At 35.0% G+C, this 16,335-nt stretch overlaps 1 protein-coding gene across 1 annotated transcript in view; it reads left to right on the forward strand.

The window, feature by feature from the left end:
- Window positions 1–16,335, forward strand: part of GUCY1A2 (guanylate cyclase 1 soluble subunit alpha 2) — a 319,325-nt gene that overhangs the window by 70,614 nt on the left and 232,376 nt on the right. The window contains exon 4 of the mRNA XM_072729914.1: window positions 1,504–2,222. Coding sequence (XP_072586015.1) covers window positions 1,504–2,222 — 719 coding nt within the window. The remainder of the gene's footprint in view (window positions 1–1,503; window positions 2,223–16,335) is intronic.

The raw sequence follows: 16,335 nt of genomic DNA on the forward strand, positions 1-16,335 counted from the left end.
CTTCCTATAATGATAGGAATAGCAAACCAAGACTGCTCGGTACTTTAATAGGACACTAGCAAGATGACCACTGTCTTTTCCCAATCTTGCCTTATCTTCAGGATCTCCTTATAAGATGGAGTAGATGAGGCAAGAAAATATGAATACATAAACTTACATGTATTGATTTCAGCCACAGTCAAAGGATAAGTAGTAGAATGACTCCATGTAGAGGTTTCCTTCAGCACACACATTCAGTTCTTATATATGCGCTGTATCCTTCCTCTTTGGACCATAAATTCTCTCCATATTTTCCTCAGATCATCCTTAAGGGTGGATCTAACTTGATCACATGTGACTGGCTCTAATTTCTACATAATGTATTGTATGTGTGTGTGTATGTATGTATGTATGTATGTATGTATTTTTTGTTATAATTCCATTGCTATAATATCGAGTTCCTTTTGCCATGGCATGTGGAAGTATGAATGGAGAAAACAAAGGGTTTTAACTCTTTCTGGTGATATGCCTACTCCACCCTTGGCTAGTCTCATTTTTGTGAGTGAAACAATGTAAATCAGCCCATAGTTCTGTCATTTTACTTCCTTGTTTGGTCTCTCTCTCACTGGGGTCTCACTTAAGTCCTTCTGTTGACACTAGATAATCTGATGCCTTTCCCCATTCAGGTAACCATAAATCCCTCTCTGGTTGGTATTTCCCACTTAACAAATGAATTTTGATAAGTAAGATAGTAATAGTAGATGGGTGTAATAGAGAAACAGTGTTATAGTTGCTTCTAAAAAGTTGCTTTAACTAAGAGGGAAATCATTAAGAAAATCTTATTTGTGTTGACTATAGCAAATGCAGTAGGATATTGAAAAGAAAAATGAGTGGCTAGATGAGCAGCATTTAGAAAGTTTGTGCTATGGGAGTTGAGAGGGGTGAGGCATGAAAAAGCAGAGAACAGAGGATTTCTACAGCAGCAAAACTACTTTGTATGATGTTATAATGGTGGGCACATATAGTAACGCATTTGTCCAAATCCAAGGATGTACAACAATAGGAGTCAACCCTCGTGTTAACTACCCACTCTGGGAGATGACTCTGTGACATTGTAGGGTGATTGATTGTAAAAAATGTACCACCATAGTGCATGATGACTGATATTGGGGTAAGGGTGAGATTGTGTGTTTGCTGGGAGAGGTTCTGTGGAAAATATCCTTACTTTTTCCTCAATTTTGCTGTGAATCTAAAACTGCTCTAAAAAATAAAGTCTATTTAAAAACAAACAGAAATATTAAAAGAATTTTATGCTCACTAACACCTTAGAAGCTTCTAGAAGATGAATTGAAATTTGCTTTCTCTGATTCAAAATGAATTAATCTCTTTGGGAATATGTGGGTCAAAGGGAAGTATCTCTCTTACCTCACTCACTAGTTACCTCATTTGATAAGCATTTTTAAAAGCTATAAATATGATGATTTTATGTTACTTCCCTAACATCTCCTTCCCATTTACCTCTAGGCTTGAAGTTTGAGGAAATTCAAGAAAGATTTGGAGAGGAGTTCTTTAATATATGCTTTGATGAGAATGAGAGAGTCCTTCGAGCTGTGGGTGGCACGTTGCAGGACTTTTTTAATGGCTTTGATGCTTTGTTGGAACACATTAGAACTTCTTTTGGAAAACAGGCCACTCTGGAGTCACCATCATTCCTATGCAAAGAGCTCCCTGAAGGAACTCTAGTGCTCCACTACTTCCACCCTCACCATGTTGTGGGGTTTGCTATGCCAGGGATGATTAAGGCCGCTGGCAAGAAGATCTACCGGCTGGACCTGCAAGTGGAACAGGTTGCCAGTGAGAAACTGTGCTCTGATGGCTCAAACCCAGGCAATTGTAGCTGTCTTACCTTCCTCATCAAAGAATGTGAAAATACCACCATCACAAAGAACCTTGCACAGGGCACCTCCCATGTCCCTGCGGACCTCAGAATCAGCATCAGCACCTTCTGCAGAGCCTTCCCTTTCCACTTGATGTTTGACCCCCACATGTCAGTCCTGCAGCTGGGGGAAGGCCTCCGGAAGCAGCTGCGGTGTGACACTCACAAAGTGCTCAAGTTCGAGGACTGCTTCGAGATAGTGTCTCCCAGGGTGAATGCCACCTTTGAGAGGGTCCTCCTGCGGCTGTCCACCCCGTTTGTGATCAGGACCAAGCCCGAGGCTTCTGGCACTGAAAATAAAGACAAGGTAAATGGCCAGGGGCTTGAGCTGGGTGATGGGAACTGAAAGGAGTGCATAATTATTTCAGTAAATTACATGCTGGCTGTACTTGTAATTATTTAGGCAAGAGAGCTCAAAGTGCCATTTAGGAAATCACTGGTCCCTGGATGTATGTAAAAAGATTTGGCCTTATTCCCAGCCATTTTGCATAGTGTCTGCCTTTTCCATTAATTTATTTCAGCGTGTAAAAAGAAGACGCTTATTAATACCAGCCATAGTAATTACAAAAATGATAGGACTCGCTAGAAACCTGATACTGTAAACCCATGAATATTTCCACCAGTTGAAGTCAAACTACAAGAGAAATAGTAGGACTGAATCCTACACTGTGGGGCCCACTTGCCTCCTCCTAAAATAAATATGGGTGAAAAGCTAGCTCCGCTATGACTGTGCTCTGCTCTAAACTTCATATCTAGGAACATCTGGTTCACATCCTATTTCTGTCCCAGTTTGCAGAATAATACGTTTTCTAAAAGTTGGATAATTAAGTGACAATCTCAGTGCTTCTTTTCTAAATACATTTTAGTATTGAAACAGACTCCTTCGTTTATAACATGCTCACTGCTTGGAGAACTCAGTGAACACGAGGAATTATTGTGAATTTCTTTGAATCCCTTTTTGGAAAATCTGGGTGATAAATTACAAAGAAATGAAAAACTAAAAGCTGAATCTTATGTTAGTTTACACGAACATGTTCCCTTAGGTAAAAAAAATTTCCTTTAGGAGAAATCAACATTAAAATAATAAAATGTAAAGAAAATACAGTATTTTAAAATATAATAATAAGTAATATAGATGATATTCTTCCAAGTAAACATTTGAATGTACATGTGTTCAGCTTCCAGTAGAGATTTTCAGTATTTTATATGAGGAAAATAAAGTTCTTAATAGGCAATTCGGCTTGTTCCCAAGCATTTTGGGGAAAGCTGTGGCTTTTTGAAATAAACAGGCTGCTCTGGGCTAAAGGAAGAGATGATTAAAAACTCAATGAATGAATAATCACATATTCTGGAACACCTGCCATAATAAGTAAACAAGATACTAACCTGAAAGCAGAGCCAAAGACATTTTTGAGGATTTTATATAGTGTTCATTTTAGAACTGATTTTTATAATTTTGAAATTCAATGGAAAAGTTTTCAACAAAATGCTTAGAAATAGGAAAGGATGCCCATTTATTCAGGATGACTGGGTCCTGTGATTTATCATTTTTCATCACTTAAATTCAGTGATTTCAAAATGTCTAAGAATAAATCTGAAATTCCAGCTTGGCACATTTGGTTATTTTAGTCTGAATGAATTGGTTTTTTTTCTATGTGATTGCGTATGTTTTAAGTAATATTTTTCACATGTGCACATTTTATATATATTTATATGTTCAGTGATGGCTATTCATTTTTGAAACTGTTTAGAAAAGAGGAAACTTGTTAAATATGTGTTTTTGCCCATACTTATAGTTGATTTAAAATTGGAATTATTCTATCTTTTAAGTTTAGAGAATATTAAAGCTGTTGGTTCTGTTTTACAGAAGTGAAGTGTTTGGCTAGAAGGGTTTGAGCAGTTTTGGCCTTTGAAATCGAAATTAATATTTTTGAAAATGTGCCTGAAGTGGAATATGTTATTATCCATGTTAATTGGTCTATACATTTTGTAGATTTGAGAAAAATTAATTCAGTTTAAAGTGAGTACTTCAGATTTTTCTCCCTATATTTCATCTGGCTTGTATTTCTATTTAATTTGTATACCAGGGTAAAGAATAGGCATAATGAAATGATGACTCAAATGTCAAGGCCCCCTGCCAATTCCAGTAATAAGGCACTGTGCTCATTGAGAAGATGCAGTTATATCTTAAACAAGGCAGTGACAGCTTAAAAAGAAAGCAATGGGCAGGATTTGTAATTAGAATAAGGATAGTAATCCTCTCATCCTTATTTTTACCTTTCTGTTTGTTCACCTGGGTTTGCCACGGTGGGACATTTGGGAAACCACTGTTGGACCAGATTGGAACTGGGCAATAAAGTTAGGGCATGAAGTCTCAGCCAGATGAATAACATTTTTTAATTACTGCGTTTCCAAATTCTAAATTTGTATTTTCTGAACACATGGAAAGAAGAAGGAAAAATGAAGGTTAAAAATTATGACTCTGTTAATAAATTTGACCTTGATATTCATATTTTCCCCATAATAGCTCTTCTTTTTAATAAGGAACTCCATGTTGTCTGAAGTTTCTAATTTTCTAAAATTCCAGTTTTTTACTGGGTCTTAATAAGAAAGTATTATTTTTTAAATAGTTTAGGTTATTCCTTTGTCTAAAAATGAAGGCTTTAGTGATAATTTAACTCTTTTGGCTATGCACTTCATACCAATGAACCACGACTCCTGTGGTCCAAAAACAAGAAAGAAAAAAGAAAACCAAGAGCTAATCATGCAGCTGAATGACAGTAAATTACTTGCAGAATGAATTGTAATGCTTTTGCTAAATCATGATCTTTGGCATTTTGTGTCATCAGTCATTGGTTGACAATATGACTAGAGGTAGAACATGATTGTGAGCAATTTGGTGATATATGAATGAAACAGGAAGCCATCGTCCTAGTTCCAGAGAATTTGCATCTTGATTGTGCATAATGAGTTACAAAGACTTAAGGGTTGGTTACCAGAAGGGAGAATGTCACTGAGAAACATCTGATGCAGTAATTGGTGGCAGGCTTCAATTTAACAGAGTTTTGAGGTCAGAAGGGACCCTTGCAGATGGACCGACCAAGCTTTGAGTCCCATTATATGGCTCCCTTTGCATCTTTTAAATAATCATCCGTTACTTATATAGTCTTCTCTCTCTCTCTCTCTCTCTCTTTTCTTTTCCTCCCAGATGACATTCCTGTGTTTTTTATCTTTCCTTAAAAGCTCAACTTCTTTTCATCATCTTTCGTTTTCACATATCAAGCATTACATATACATGAATTAGTTCGTTATTAAAAAAGAACAGATTCAGCACTGGGAAATAATGGTGAATTATGAATGTATTTTAATTTGTGTAGTGCATCTTTATGTCATTCTTATCTAACTGTTGTGAGAATTTGAAAGTTTATCAATCACCTAAATCTTTGGAGGCATTATGGTGAATTTAAGAGGAAATTTGTTGCAATCCGATGTGCAGTTTGGGGGTTCTCATCTAGTCATATAAACCTAATATTGACATAGACTCCAAAGCCTTGTTGTGTGGAGGGAGCTGTGTTTGTTAATGGGGCTCTTAGAAAGTGGAGAAGTGGCACAGAGCTTCCTTCTCTGTGCTGGAGGCTGATGGTGTGTGGGGGAAGTGGCAGCAGCCTAGGGGAGGGGTGTCTCTACAACTATGATTTTAGCCAAGTCCCTCTAATCTGAGCCTCAGATGAATTCATCTGGAAAGTAGGAAACCTAGATGAATAATTACTATTTTTACTCCTTACAAGTCATCTTTAACATGTGTAAATTTATAGGAAGTCATTTGGTCATGAAACTTTGTCATCTCTTTGATTCAGTGAATTCAGGTGCATTTCAAAGAGAAGCAGAGGAGGGCAGCCCGGGTGGCTCAGCGGTTTAGCGCTGCCTTCAGCCCAGGGTGTGATCCTGGGGACCCGGGATCGAGTCCCACATCGGGCTCCAGCATGGAGCCTGCTTCTCCCTCTGCCTGTGTCTCTGCCTGTCTCTCCCTCCTCTCTGTGTATTCTCATGAATAAATAAATAAAATCTCTTAAAATTAAAAAACAAAAACAAAAACAAAGAGAAGCAGAGGGGACTCTGACTTTTCAACCATGAAGAGCTCATCCTATTATCAGGACTAAGTTAAAGTAATTCTCTGACAGCTTAGGCTGCCTACCTCAAACACCATTTGTGAAAATTAAATGACAATCCCTGTAGCATTTTTCTATCTACAGCCCCAGCGTCCATCACTGAGTAAATGTTGGTTACTATTACTTCTACCACTATTATTGTTCTTGTTCTTCTGCACTTGTGACCTTCTTTCTATCTGTTCTCCTCCTCACTTACAGCCTTCGAGAAGAAAGCACTGGACAGCATAGCTTTAATAATTTTAATGAAATACCAAGCCTACCTAACATCTTCCTAAAATATGACTTAGGGATTTGCTTTTTCTTTATAGACTATTATTGTTTTAAAATCCCTGGTCTCCTTTTCAGATTCACTAAAGTTTGGAATCAAGCCTTCTTTTCCTGTATCTACTAATATCTATTATGTGCACGTGCTATATAGCACTTTGCTATGCCAGTGGGTTCCAAAATAAGATGGACTGGTTCACTTAGGTACAACCTGAAATAGCAGTGGATTTGAGAAACAATAAACAACATTGAGTTCTTTTGACATTTTTTCTTAGTAACAACACTTCAAAGAACTTTAATAACATTGTGGAAGGAGTCCAGCTTTTGAAATACATCATCCCTACAATAGAGCAGTGGCCTTGTTCACCTTTGTTCTCAGGGTGGGAACTGGGAAAAAGCATTAATGACAACACATTTCTTGGTCAGTCCCTAGAAATATTGTCACATTTATCTTCTTAATTAGAAGCAGCAAAACAAATGCTGGGAAATAATTTTCAGAGGATAAAGGAGGATAAAAGAGTAAATCTCTGATTTACTATGGTCAGATCAGTTTCCAAACTAGTCCTTTCTCTTCCCTAGACAGGTGCCCATCTTCTTCTGACATGATGATTGAAAAGTCGAAAATATTTTTATTAATCTTACCATAGCACAATGACACCATTGAAAGATGGATTTCACCTGGCTGTCAAGAATACATATTTGACTTCAACAAAAATTTAATTTAACCTGGGAAAATGTGAGCATTTCTCCTCTGTTCAAGTAAAAACATTCTGTTAGAGAATTTCAAATATTGAACAATAATTTTAGTGATGGACAAAATGCCATTAGGGCTTTCTCTATAAATTAGCATTATAGAACATAGACATAGCTTCATTCAAAATTATCTGGAGTTTTCTTTGTTCTTGTAATTACAAATGAGAGCTTTACTTTTTGGAGTTTTTCTTGTTTTGGTGTTTTTGTTTGTTTTGATTTTTACCTCTGCAACAGCTCCCAGACCATAAAACTGCCTTTTAAAGGTTGGAGAAATTCAGATGCAGATGCAAGTGTTTCCTGAGGTTCATTCTGGCTCTTTCACTTTAAAAAACAATGCCTATAATGTTAAAATCCCAGTATAATGCTATGTTACTGTATAATAACTGACAAGGTGGATGTTACATGGTGAATTATATATTCCCTACAGTGATCTTCAAGCTTTAAGTGCCCATTTTACCATATTTTAATTTTGTCAGCAGGAAAGATTGCACCCCTGTACTTAAAAAGGAAGTCCTCCTACCAAAGATTAGACATCGTTGAGTTCTAGTGTGGTACATTCTGGGTGGGGAGGATTGGTCCTTTTAGTTACAAAGGGTTCCAAATCTTTCTTTAACTGCTCCTTTGGTTTTTAACTTAGAATCATTTTGTTTTAGCTGGTAGCTTTTTTCTCAGTAAATTAAAAGCTGAAGAGCTGTTTTGAATTCATTACCTACCTCCTCATTTTTAATGGTGCTCTCTTTATTAACATTAAAGTTTTTCATAAGTATACAGTGCAATAATTTTTACTAAGCGTATATAATTGTGCAACTATCACAACAATACAGTTTTAGAACACTTTATCACCCTCCAAAGTTTCCTGGCTCACTTCAATGTCCATCTTTGCTTTGGCTCCTGACCCCAGGCAACCATCGGCCTATTTGCGTCTGCATGTATTTGTCTTTTTTTTATATGAATCTTTTTTTTTAAAGATTTTATTTATTTATTCATGAGACACACACACACACACACACACACAGAGGCAGAGACACAGGTAGAGAGAGAAGCAGGGTCCATGCAGGGAACCCGATGCGGGACTCGATCCCGGATCTCCAGGATCACACCCTGGGCGGGCTAAACTGCTGAACCACCCAGGGATCCCCTGTATTTGTCTTTTGTAGCCATTTCTCAAAAATGTAATCATACAAACATGTAGTCTTTTTTTTTTTCGTCTTGCTGTTTTTGATAAGGTTTATCCATGTCGTCACATGTATGAATAACTTGTTCATTTTCAGTACAGTGTTCCATTGCACAAGAATACGACAGTTTTTTTTTTAACCCATTTACCAGCTGATGGACACTGGATTGTTTTCAGATTTTGGCTGTTATGAATAATGTTGCCATGAACATTTGCATATAAGTGTTTGTGTTGGTTATATTTCTATTTCTCCTAGGCTGATTCCTAGCAGATGGATTGCTGTGTCATGTGCTAAGTATATGTTTAACCCTTTAAAGGAACTGTCATGCTGTTGAAAAAAGAGGCTATGCCATTTCACGTTTGACCAGCATAAGTGGATTCAAGTTTCTTCACGTTCTCACCAACACCAAGTATTGGCATTCTTTTTGATTATGACCATCCCAGTAGATGTAATTTTTTTAAAAAAGATTTTATTTATTTATTCATGAGAGACAGAGAGAGGCAGAGACACAGTCAGAGGGAGAAGCCAACTTACTGTGGAGAGCCCGATGTGGGACTTGATCCCCAGGACCAGGATCATGCCCTGAGTCAAAGGCAGACGCTCAGCCACTGAGCCACCAGGCATCCCAAGGTAGATGTAATGTTGTATCTTAGATTTTAATTTATGTTTCTTCAATGACTAATGATGTTAAGCATCTTTTCTCTGCTTATTAGCCATTAGTACATTTCTTTGGTTAAATGTCTAATCAAATGTTTTTCTCATATCCGTGTTGTCTTCTCACTGAATGGTATTGTTTGTTAAAAAATATTCATTCTTGATATTATATTGACTTCAAAAGTAACTATATTTTGAAACACAAAGGTACTGTGATGGTACCATTATTTTCTTTTATGAAGCATACTTTTAGTCTGATAGCTAACAAATCTTTGTGTAACTCAAGGCCACAGGGATTTCCCCCTTTGTTTTCTTCTAGGTATTTTATAATTTTAACTCTTAGATTTGTGATTCATTTTGAAGCGTATTTTGTGTGTGCCATGGACCAAGTTTTTGTTTTTATTTTTTAATTTTTTTGTACATAGACATCTACTTGTCTCAGCACAGTTCTTGAGAAAACTGTGTTTTCACCACTGAATTGCCTTTGCCACTTTGTCAAAAATCAATTGACTATACATTTTTTCTAGCTTTTCTGTTAATCCATTTTTAAAAAATATCTAACCATATGGTGATAACAGTGTTTTGATTACTGTACCCAAATAAGTTTTGCAGTTGGGTATTTTAAGTCTTTTAAGTTTGCTCTTTTTCAAAAATTTTGGACTACTCTTGGTCTTTTGTTTTTCCCCATAAATTTTAGGATACACTTGACAATTTCTAAAACAGCTTCTAGGATTTTCATAAGGATTACATTGAATTTGTAGGTTTATTTAGAAAGAATAGCTGTCTTAAAATATTGAGTCTTACATTCCATGAAGATATCTCTCTCAGATAATTTAGATCTTCTTTAATTTTTGTCAACAAAGGTTTTTTTATTATTATTGTTTTATTTTAAAGAGACCACACAAGTGACTGAAGGGAGGGAGAGAGCCTCAAGCAGACTCCATGCTAAGGGGGAAACCTGATGTGGGGCTTCATCCCAGAACCCTGAGATCATGACCTGAGCCAAAATCAGGAGCCTGACTTAACTGACTGAGCTGTCAAGTGCCCTGGTCAACAAAGGTTTTACAGTTTGAGGTGTATAGATCTTAGACTTTTTTGTTTTGTTTTGTTTTTCTTTCTTGATATAGCACAGAGAATGTTTTTAAATTTTATTTTTATTAATAGATAGAAATACAAATTATTTTTGTATATTAATCTTGAGTCCTATGGCCTTGGTAATTAAATTCAGAATAGTTTAATATTGTGGAATAGAAAAAATGCTGTTTTTAGGGGGTTGATTCTCTAGGATTTCTTACATCAGAGGTCATATAGTCTGAAAGTTGAGATAGTTGTTCTTATGTTTTTTAATTTACCTTTCTTTCCCTCCTTCCCTGTGTCCCTCCCTTCCCCTTACCTCTCCCTCTCTCTCTCTCTCTCTCTCTCTCTCTCCTTATCTATTACACTGGCTAATTGTTTTTTTTTTTTTTTTTTTTTTTTAGAACCTTTGGTACAGTGTTAAATAGGAGTGGTGGTAGTGGATGTCTTTGCCTTTTTCTGAAGTTAAAAAAAACATTTAATCTTTTACCATAGGTGTGATGTTAGCTGTAGGTTATTTATGTTCTTAATCAGATTGAGAAAATTACTTTCTGTTCCTACTTTTTTCAGACTTTTTATTAAGAAATAGATGTTAGATGTGTCCAGTCTATTTTATCTATCTATTGAAAGATCTTATGGCTTTGCCCTTAGTTCTCTTATATTAACGATTTACAGATGTTGAACTAAAAATAAAATAAATCTTGGGATAAATCCCACTTGGTCATGCTTATGTGTTATAAACCTTTTTAGATGTTGCTGAATTTGGTTTGCTAATATTTTGTTAGGGATTTTTGCATCTTTGTTCATGAGAGCTATTGGTCTGTAGAATTTTTCATTTCTTTTAAAATTTTTCTTGTGATATCTTTGGCTTCAGAGAATGAGTTGGTAAGAGTTTATTCTTTCTCTTTTTCTGAAAGACTTTGTGTAGGATTGTTACCATTTTTTTCTTTGAATGTTTGATAAATAGTTACTGTTTGTATGGTATATCTTTTTTTATCTTTATTTTACTTTCAACTTGGTGTTTGTCTTTGAAGGTGTTTCTTACAGAAGGTGTTTCTCACTTTTTTATATGGTCTGATAATCTCTGCCTTTTGACTGGATTGTAGTATATTCACATTTAATGTAATTGTTGACTTGGTTTGAATTATATTTACCATTTTATTTGTTTTCACTGTATCTCATGTCTTTTTGTTTTCCTGTTCCTCTTTGAATAATTCTTTTGTATTAAGTGAATATTTTTAGCATGACATTTTATTTCCTTATTGATTTTACAAATACATTTCTAAAGTTATTTTATTAGTGGTTGTTCTAGAGATTGTAATTTAGTTTATCACAATCTCTTTCAAATTAATACCACCCTACTATTGGTAGACAGTTTTGTTTTTGTATAGCTCCATTCCTCCTCCCCCACCACCTTTTGTAGTATATTTATATGTTATGAACCTAGTTATGTATAATAATTATGATTATGTATAATAATTGTAGCCATATATTTGTTTTTTTAAAGGAGTTAGGAAAAGAAAGGAAAAATATATTCCAGTGTGTTATATACCCTTTTTAAAAATTTTTATTTAAATTCCAGTTAATTAACATATAGTGTAATATTAGTTTCAGGTGTACAATTTAGTTATTCATCAGTTACATATATCACCCGGTGCTCATCACAACAAGTGCTCTCCTTAATCCCCACCCCCTATTTCACCCATCCTCCTACACACCTCCCTGATGGTGACCATTAGTTTGTTCTCTATACTTAAGAGTCTGTTTCTTGGTTTGCCTCTCTCTCTTTTCTTTTCCCTATGCTTGTTTGTTTTGTTTAAGTTCCACATATGAATGAAATCGTATGATTTTTGTCTTTCTCTAACTATTTCACTTAGCATAATACTCTCTAGCTCCATCTGTGTCATTGCACATGGCAAGATTTCATCCTTTTTTATGGCCAAGTAATATTCCATTGTGTACATATACCATATCATCTTCAGTTTTGATTATTTGGTCTTAGAATATTTTTTATGATTTTATTTATTTATTCATGAGAGACACACAGAGAGAGGCAGAGACATAGGCAGAGGGAGAAGCTGGCTACCTACAGAGAGCCTGATGTGGGATTTGATCCTAGGACACTGGAATGATGCCTGAGCTGAAGGCAGGTACTCAATCACTGAGCCACTCAGGCCTCCATGGTTGTAGAATTCTTGGTTGACAGTACTCTTTTTCAAGCAGTTTGGATATTTGGTTCAGCATCTTTTGCCCTCTGTTGTTTCTAATGAAAAATTAGTCACAAATTGTATTATTCTTCCTTTGTATTTTTAGCAAGGACATACAGCACATGGCTATTAACAGAGTGAGTGGTCTTAGAGGTTGAAGATATTGATTGGGAAGAGAAGACCTCACTGTGATCTGCTACTGGAATCGTTTTAAATTCTTTTATTATAAAATAATTTATACTTTGAAATTGCAGAAAATGCAGAACATAATGAAAAAAACTGTTTTTATTAGTACTTTGAAATATCCACTAACATTTTGATTTACCTATTTTTCCCTATAAAACTCATTATTTATATAGTTGTAGATAATTGGATTAAAATTGTTTTTCTGTTTAAAGAGTAATCTGTGCCAATTTAGTCTTTACATTTTTTTTTTTTTGGATTGTCTTTAGTAATGCAGTTATTTTTTTGTGTGTCATATTTTCTGGTAACTCAGCAGCAGTCTAATATATTTCGGCACATCTACTAATCCTCTCCATGTTAATTCCTGTGTAATTGTCTAGTACAATTTTTAATGTACTCTCCTGTAAAAAGTAGTTATGGAGAAACTTTTGCTCAGGAACTTCTGTTCTGTACAAATGTAAGTTTAAGCTTTATAAGTCAGCACTATTTGCATATTTTGGTATATCCTTCTCTCATACTTTGTCTTTTTTATTCATAGCATTGGTTGAGATGACAGGTGTATCTCTGAGTTGTTTTTGTCTGCTTTTATGGTAATGGAACCATGAGGCAGGTATGTACCTTTGGACTTCCTTTTTCACTCTGAGAAGCAACCAAATTGGAAATTGGTGGGGCAGTGGAGTACTCTAAGGTCGTTAGACAAACATTATTGACATGTTAGTATTGTTATAACAACACCACACGATGTGTCGCCTAAGAAAACATACAACAGTTGTAGCAAACTTCATCCTGTATTCATCAAAAGAGGACACCAGAGCTTGCCCGGTTACTCTGTTACCCGTGTGGTGCTAAGGTAGTTTGGCCAGTTCTGATAACTGCTCTGTTTTCCTGAAAATATCAGAGGTATGACAACACAATATACTAGATTTTCTTAACTCCTTTAGAAACATTACATCTTTGTTCTTCAAGGATTCTGAGATTTGTTATAATTGAGTTCCAGCACACCAATCACATCTTACTTCTTGATTGTGATAGCAACCTGTAAGTAGTTCTTTAAGCTATAGTGTCTTTCTTTTTTTCAGGTGGATTTTATGATAGTGTCTAATTGTTTTGATTCTGATTGAAAGAGTCAGCTTTACCTGTGTCTTGATTGGGCATCTTCCTTGAGAAAGCACAGAATGGGTGTTGAGAGGCAGTATTATGTGTGATTAAGAATGTAGTCTCTGGAGCAGAACTTCCTGAGTTCAAACACTGTCTCTCATTTACAAGCTTGATGACCTTGAGCACCTTAACTTTTGAACATTTGGTTTTCTTGCCAGCCTCATGGCCTGTGGGCCTCTCTTGTCCTCTCCTATTTTCCTTGCAACACCTATCAGATTCTTCTGATGTCTACAAATAAGTTTACTATTTGTTTCCATTTTACTAACAAACGTACTTAACATTTCCTTAACGGCTTTCTGTGTTTTTAAATCTTGGTTTTGATTAAGCCCTATTCCTGTTCTTAAAGTTGAATGTTATTTATTCTTAATGTGGTTTAATATTTTAAAAGTATATGTGTTTGTATGTGTGTGTATTTTCATTAAAATCACTCAAAACAATACCTGGGATACTGAAAGATATTAAATGCCTTGCATGAAAATATTCATGAGAAAGATGTGGAAACTCTTCAAATATTTGAATAACTATCAAATAGAAGAAGGATACTATTTATTCTATTTAACTTCAGAAGGCAAAACCAAGATCAAACTATAGATTATAAGGAAGTAGATTTGGTTTAGGATTAAGAGGAACTTTCCAACAATTAGATACATTTAAAACAGAGTGAGTTGCCTTGTGAGATGGCTACGCAATACTTGGGAATTCCAAAATATCAAGATATCTGATAACATCTTAAAGATATTTTATAGAAGATTCAGAGAGGGAACCCCAAAATCTTCATAGGTAAATAATGCCACATTATTTTTATAATGCTATTTTAGGAAATAAGAGAAGTACTTGTCACTCTCTTTTTGTCTATCAGTAACACCAGATGACATTTTCTGTGCTTAACATTTGACAGGTGGCACCATGCTAAGTTTAATTTTTTTAATTTTTAAAATTTGAGTATAGTAGACACACAATATTACATTAGTTTCAGGTGTACGGCATGATGATTTGATAAGCTTGAACATAACCCTAGTTCACCACAAGGGTAGCTACCATTTAATTGAACTCTGCATTCCCATCCAGTCCTTTTGCCTCCTCCCCACCTCTCTGATGACTGAGAGTTTGGTCTCAGGGCTTTATAGATCTGTTTCTGCTTTATGTTTGTTGATGCATTTGTTTTTGTTTCTTTAGATCTCACATATGAGTGAAATCATGCAGTTTTCTCAGTCTGACTTATTGCACTTAGTAAGAGTAGTACGTAACTTAGAGACTTTCTGTGCTATTAGGGTCAACTTTGATACCATTTTGTTTTCATTGTAGATGTGATTTCACCTGAAAAACTTATGAATTTGTGAAATTGGTGGTATTGTAAAAGCTTAATTCTATTTATCAGTCCTTGTTCTTTTAAAATGAGTACATGATGTCTTGCAAAATTCAACTCACTAGAGTATCTTTGAAATGCCACCTATATTTGGGTTCTGAGTTTAGCAGCCAGTTTCCACTCCTCAAAATGCAATGAAAATTCAATTTCTCTGACCTATTATGGATAGTAAAACATCGTAAAAGCTGCCTTTACAACATTTTCAACTTACAGGGGTATTTATAAGAAAGTTATTTATTTATGTTTTTAGTATCTATGAAATTGAACCCTTAGGAAATCTTGAAATACTAAATAAGTCATTAGGATATAAGTCTTTAATAAGTTTTATTGAGACTTATTTAGTTATTAGAAAAATCACAATTTTCAAGTTCAAGTGTATTCATGTTTAGACTCTGATTTCTTCTTAGGTTGATCTATTTCTATAATACTTGAAAAATATGATGGAGAACCCTTGGTCATATTTGACAGTGTTTCCTTATTTTGTGAGAGAAGGAATAGAGTTCACCACATCATGTTTTTCTGAAAAGAATCAAAGTATTTCTGTTTGAATCACATGATTGTCTTGGTTCATTTTTACTTTTCCTTTAAAGCAGCATATGTGTTTTTCATGGAAGTTAAGAGGAGTCAAAATCTAATCTCAGCTCCAGAGACAGGCAGATAAAGAAAATTCATCCCTAAACTCTCCCTCGAAGGAGAGGTCCGGAGCTGTATCGTGTTAGGCAGAGGTATCTGTGATGTTGTTGGTGGTGAATATCAAGAACGCTTATGGCAACATATATAACTCCTTAAAGGGTTGAGATTTTTAAGTTTTGTGTTTCAAAATAGTGAGAGAATGAATGGAATAATTCTCTATTGATCATTGAACACTGGCTTCAGAAGTTCTTCCACTTTAGTAATGATGTCATGGAACCTATCTCCATCTACATATACAGAGAATTTGTACTAGAATTTATAGTGTCTTGCATTTCCATATTTTCTAATTTAGATGCTACTAGAAATGCAATACATGTTCCTCTAATACTAGAATTTCAGTAAACAAGAGCTAGAAAGAAATTTTTATAAGCCTTTTACACTGAAAGGATTCTGTGCTACTTAGATGCATTTCCTAGGTAGGTTATACGTTATTCTAATCTTAGGATCTTTCCAACTAGTTGTGATAACTATTTTCAGTGGTTTAACTACCATTCAACTCTTCTTTGTAGTTTTTTTCATACTAAGTTTATTATTCTGTGAAATAATTTACATGTTATTTTATACATAATGTTTACATTTTACATAAACTCAAAAGGAAAGTGTTGTGAAGTTAGAGTCCTTATTTATTACACCCCCTTATTTACAGATAGAAATAGTATCTAATAAATTATTTACAGGTTTTGTTTTTTGTTGCTATATAACCATTTTGATATATGGGACTAAG

This window comes from Vulpes vulpes, chromosome 12, assembly GCF_048418805.1.
Source record: "Vulpes vulpes isolate BD-2025 chromosome 12, VulVul3, whole genome shotgun sequence".
Lineage (NCBI taxonomy): Eukaryota > Metazoa > Chordata > Mammalia > Carnivora > Canidae > Vulpes > Vulpes vulpes.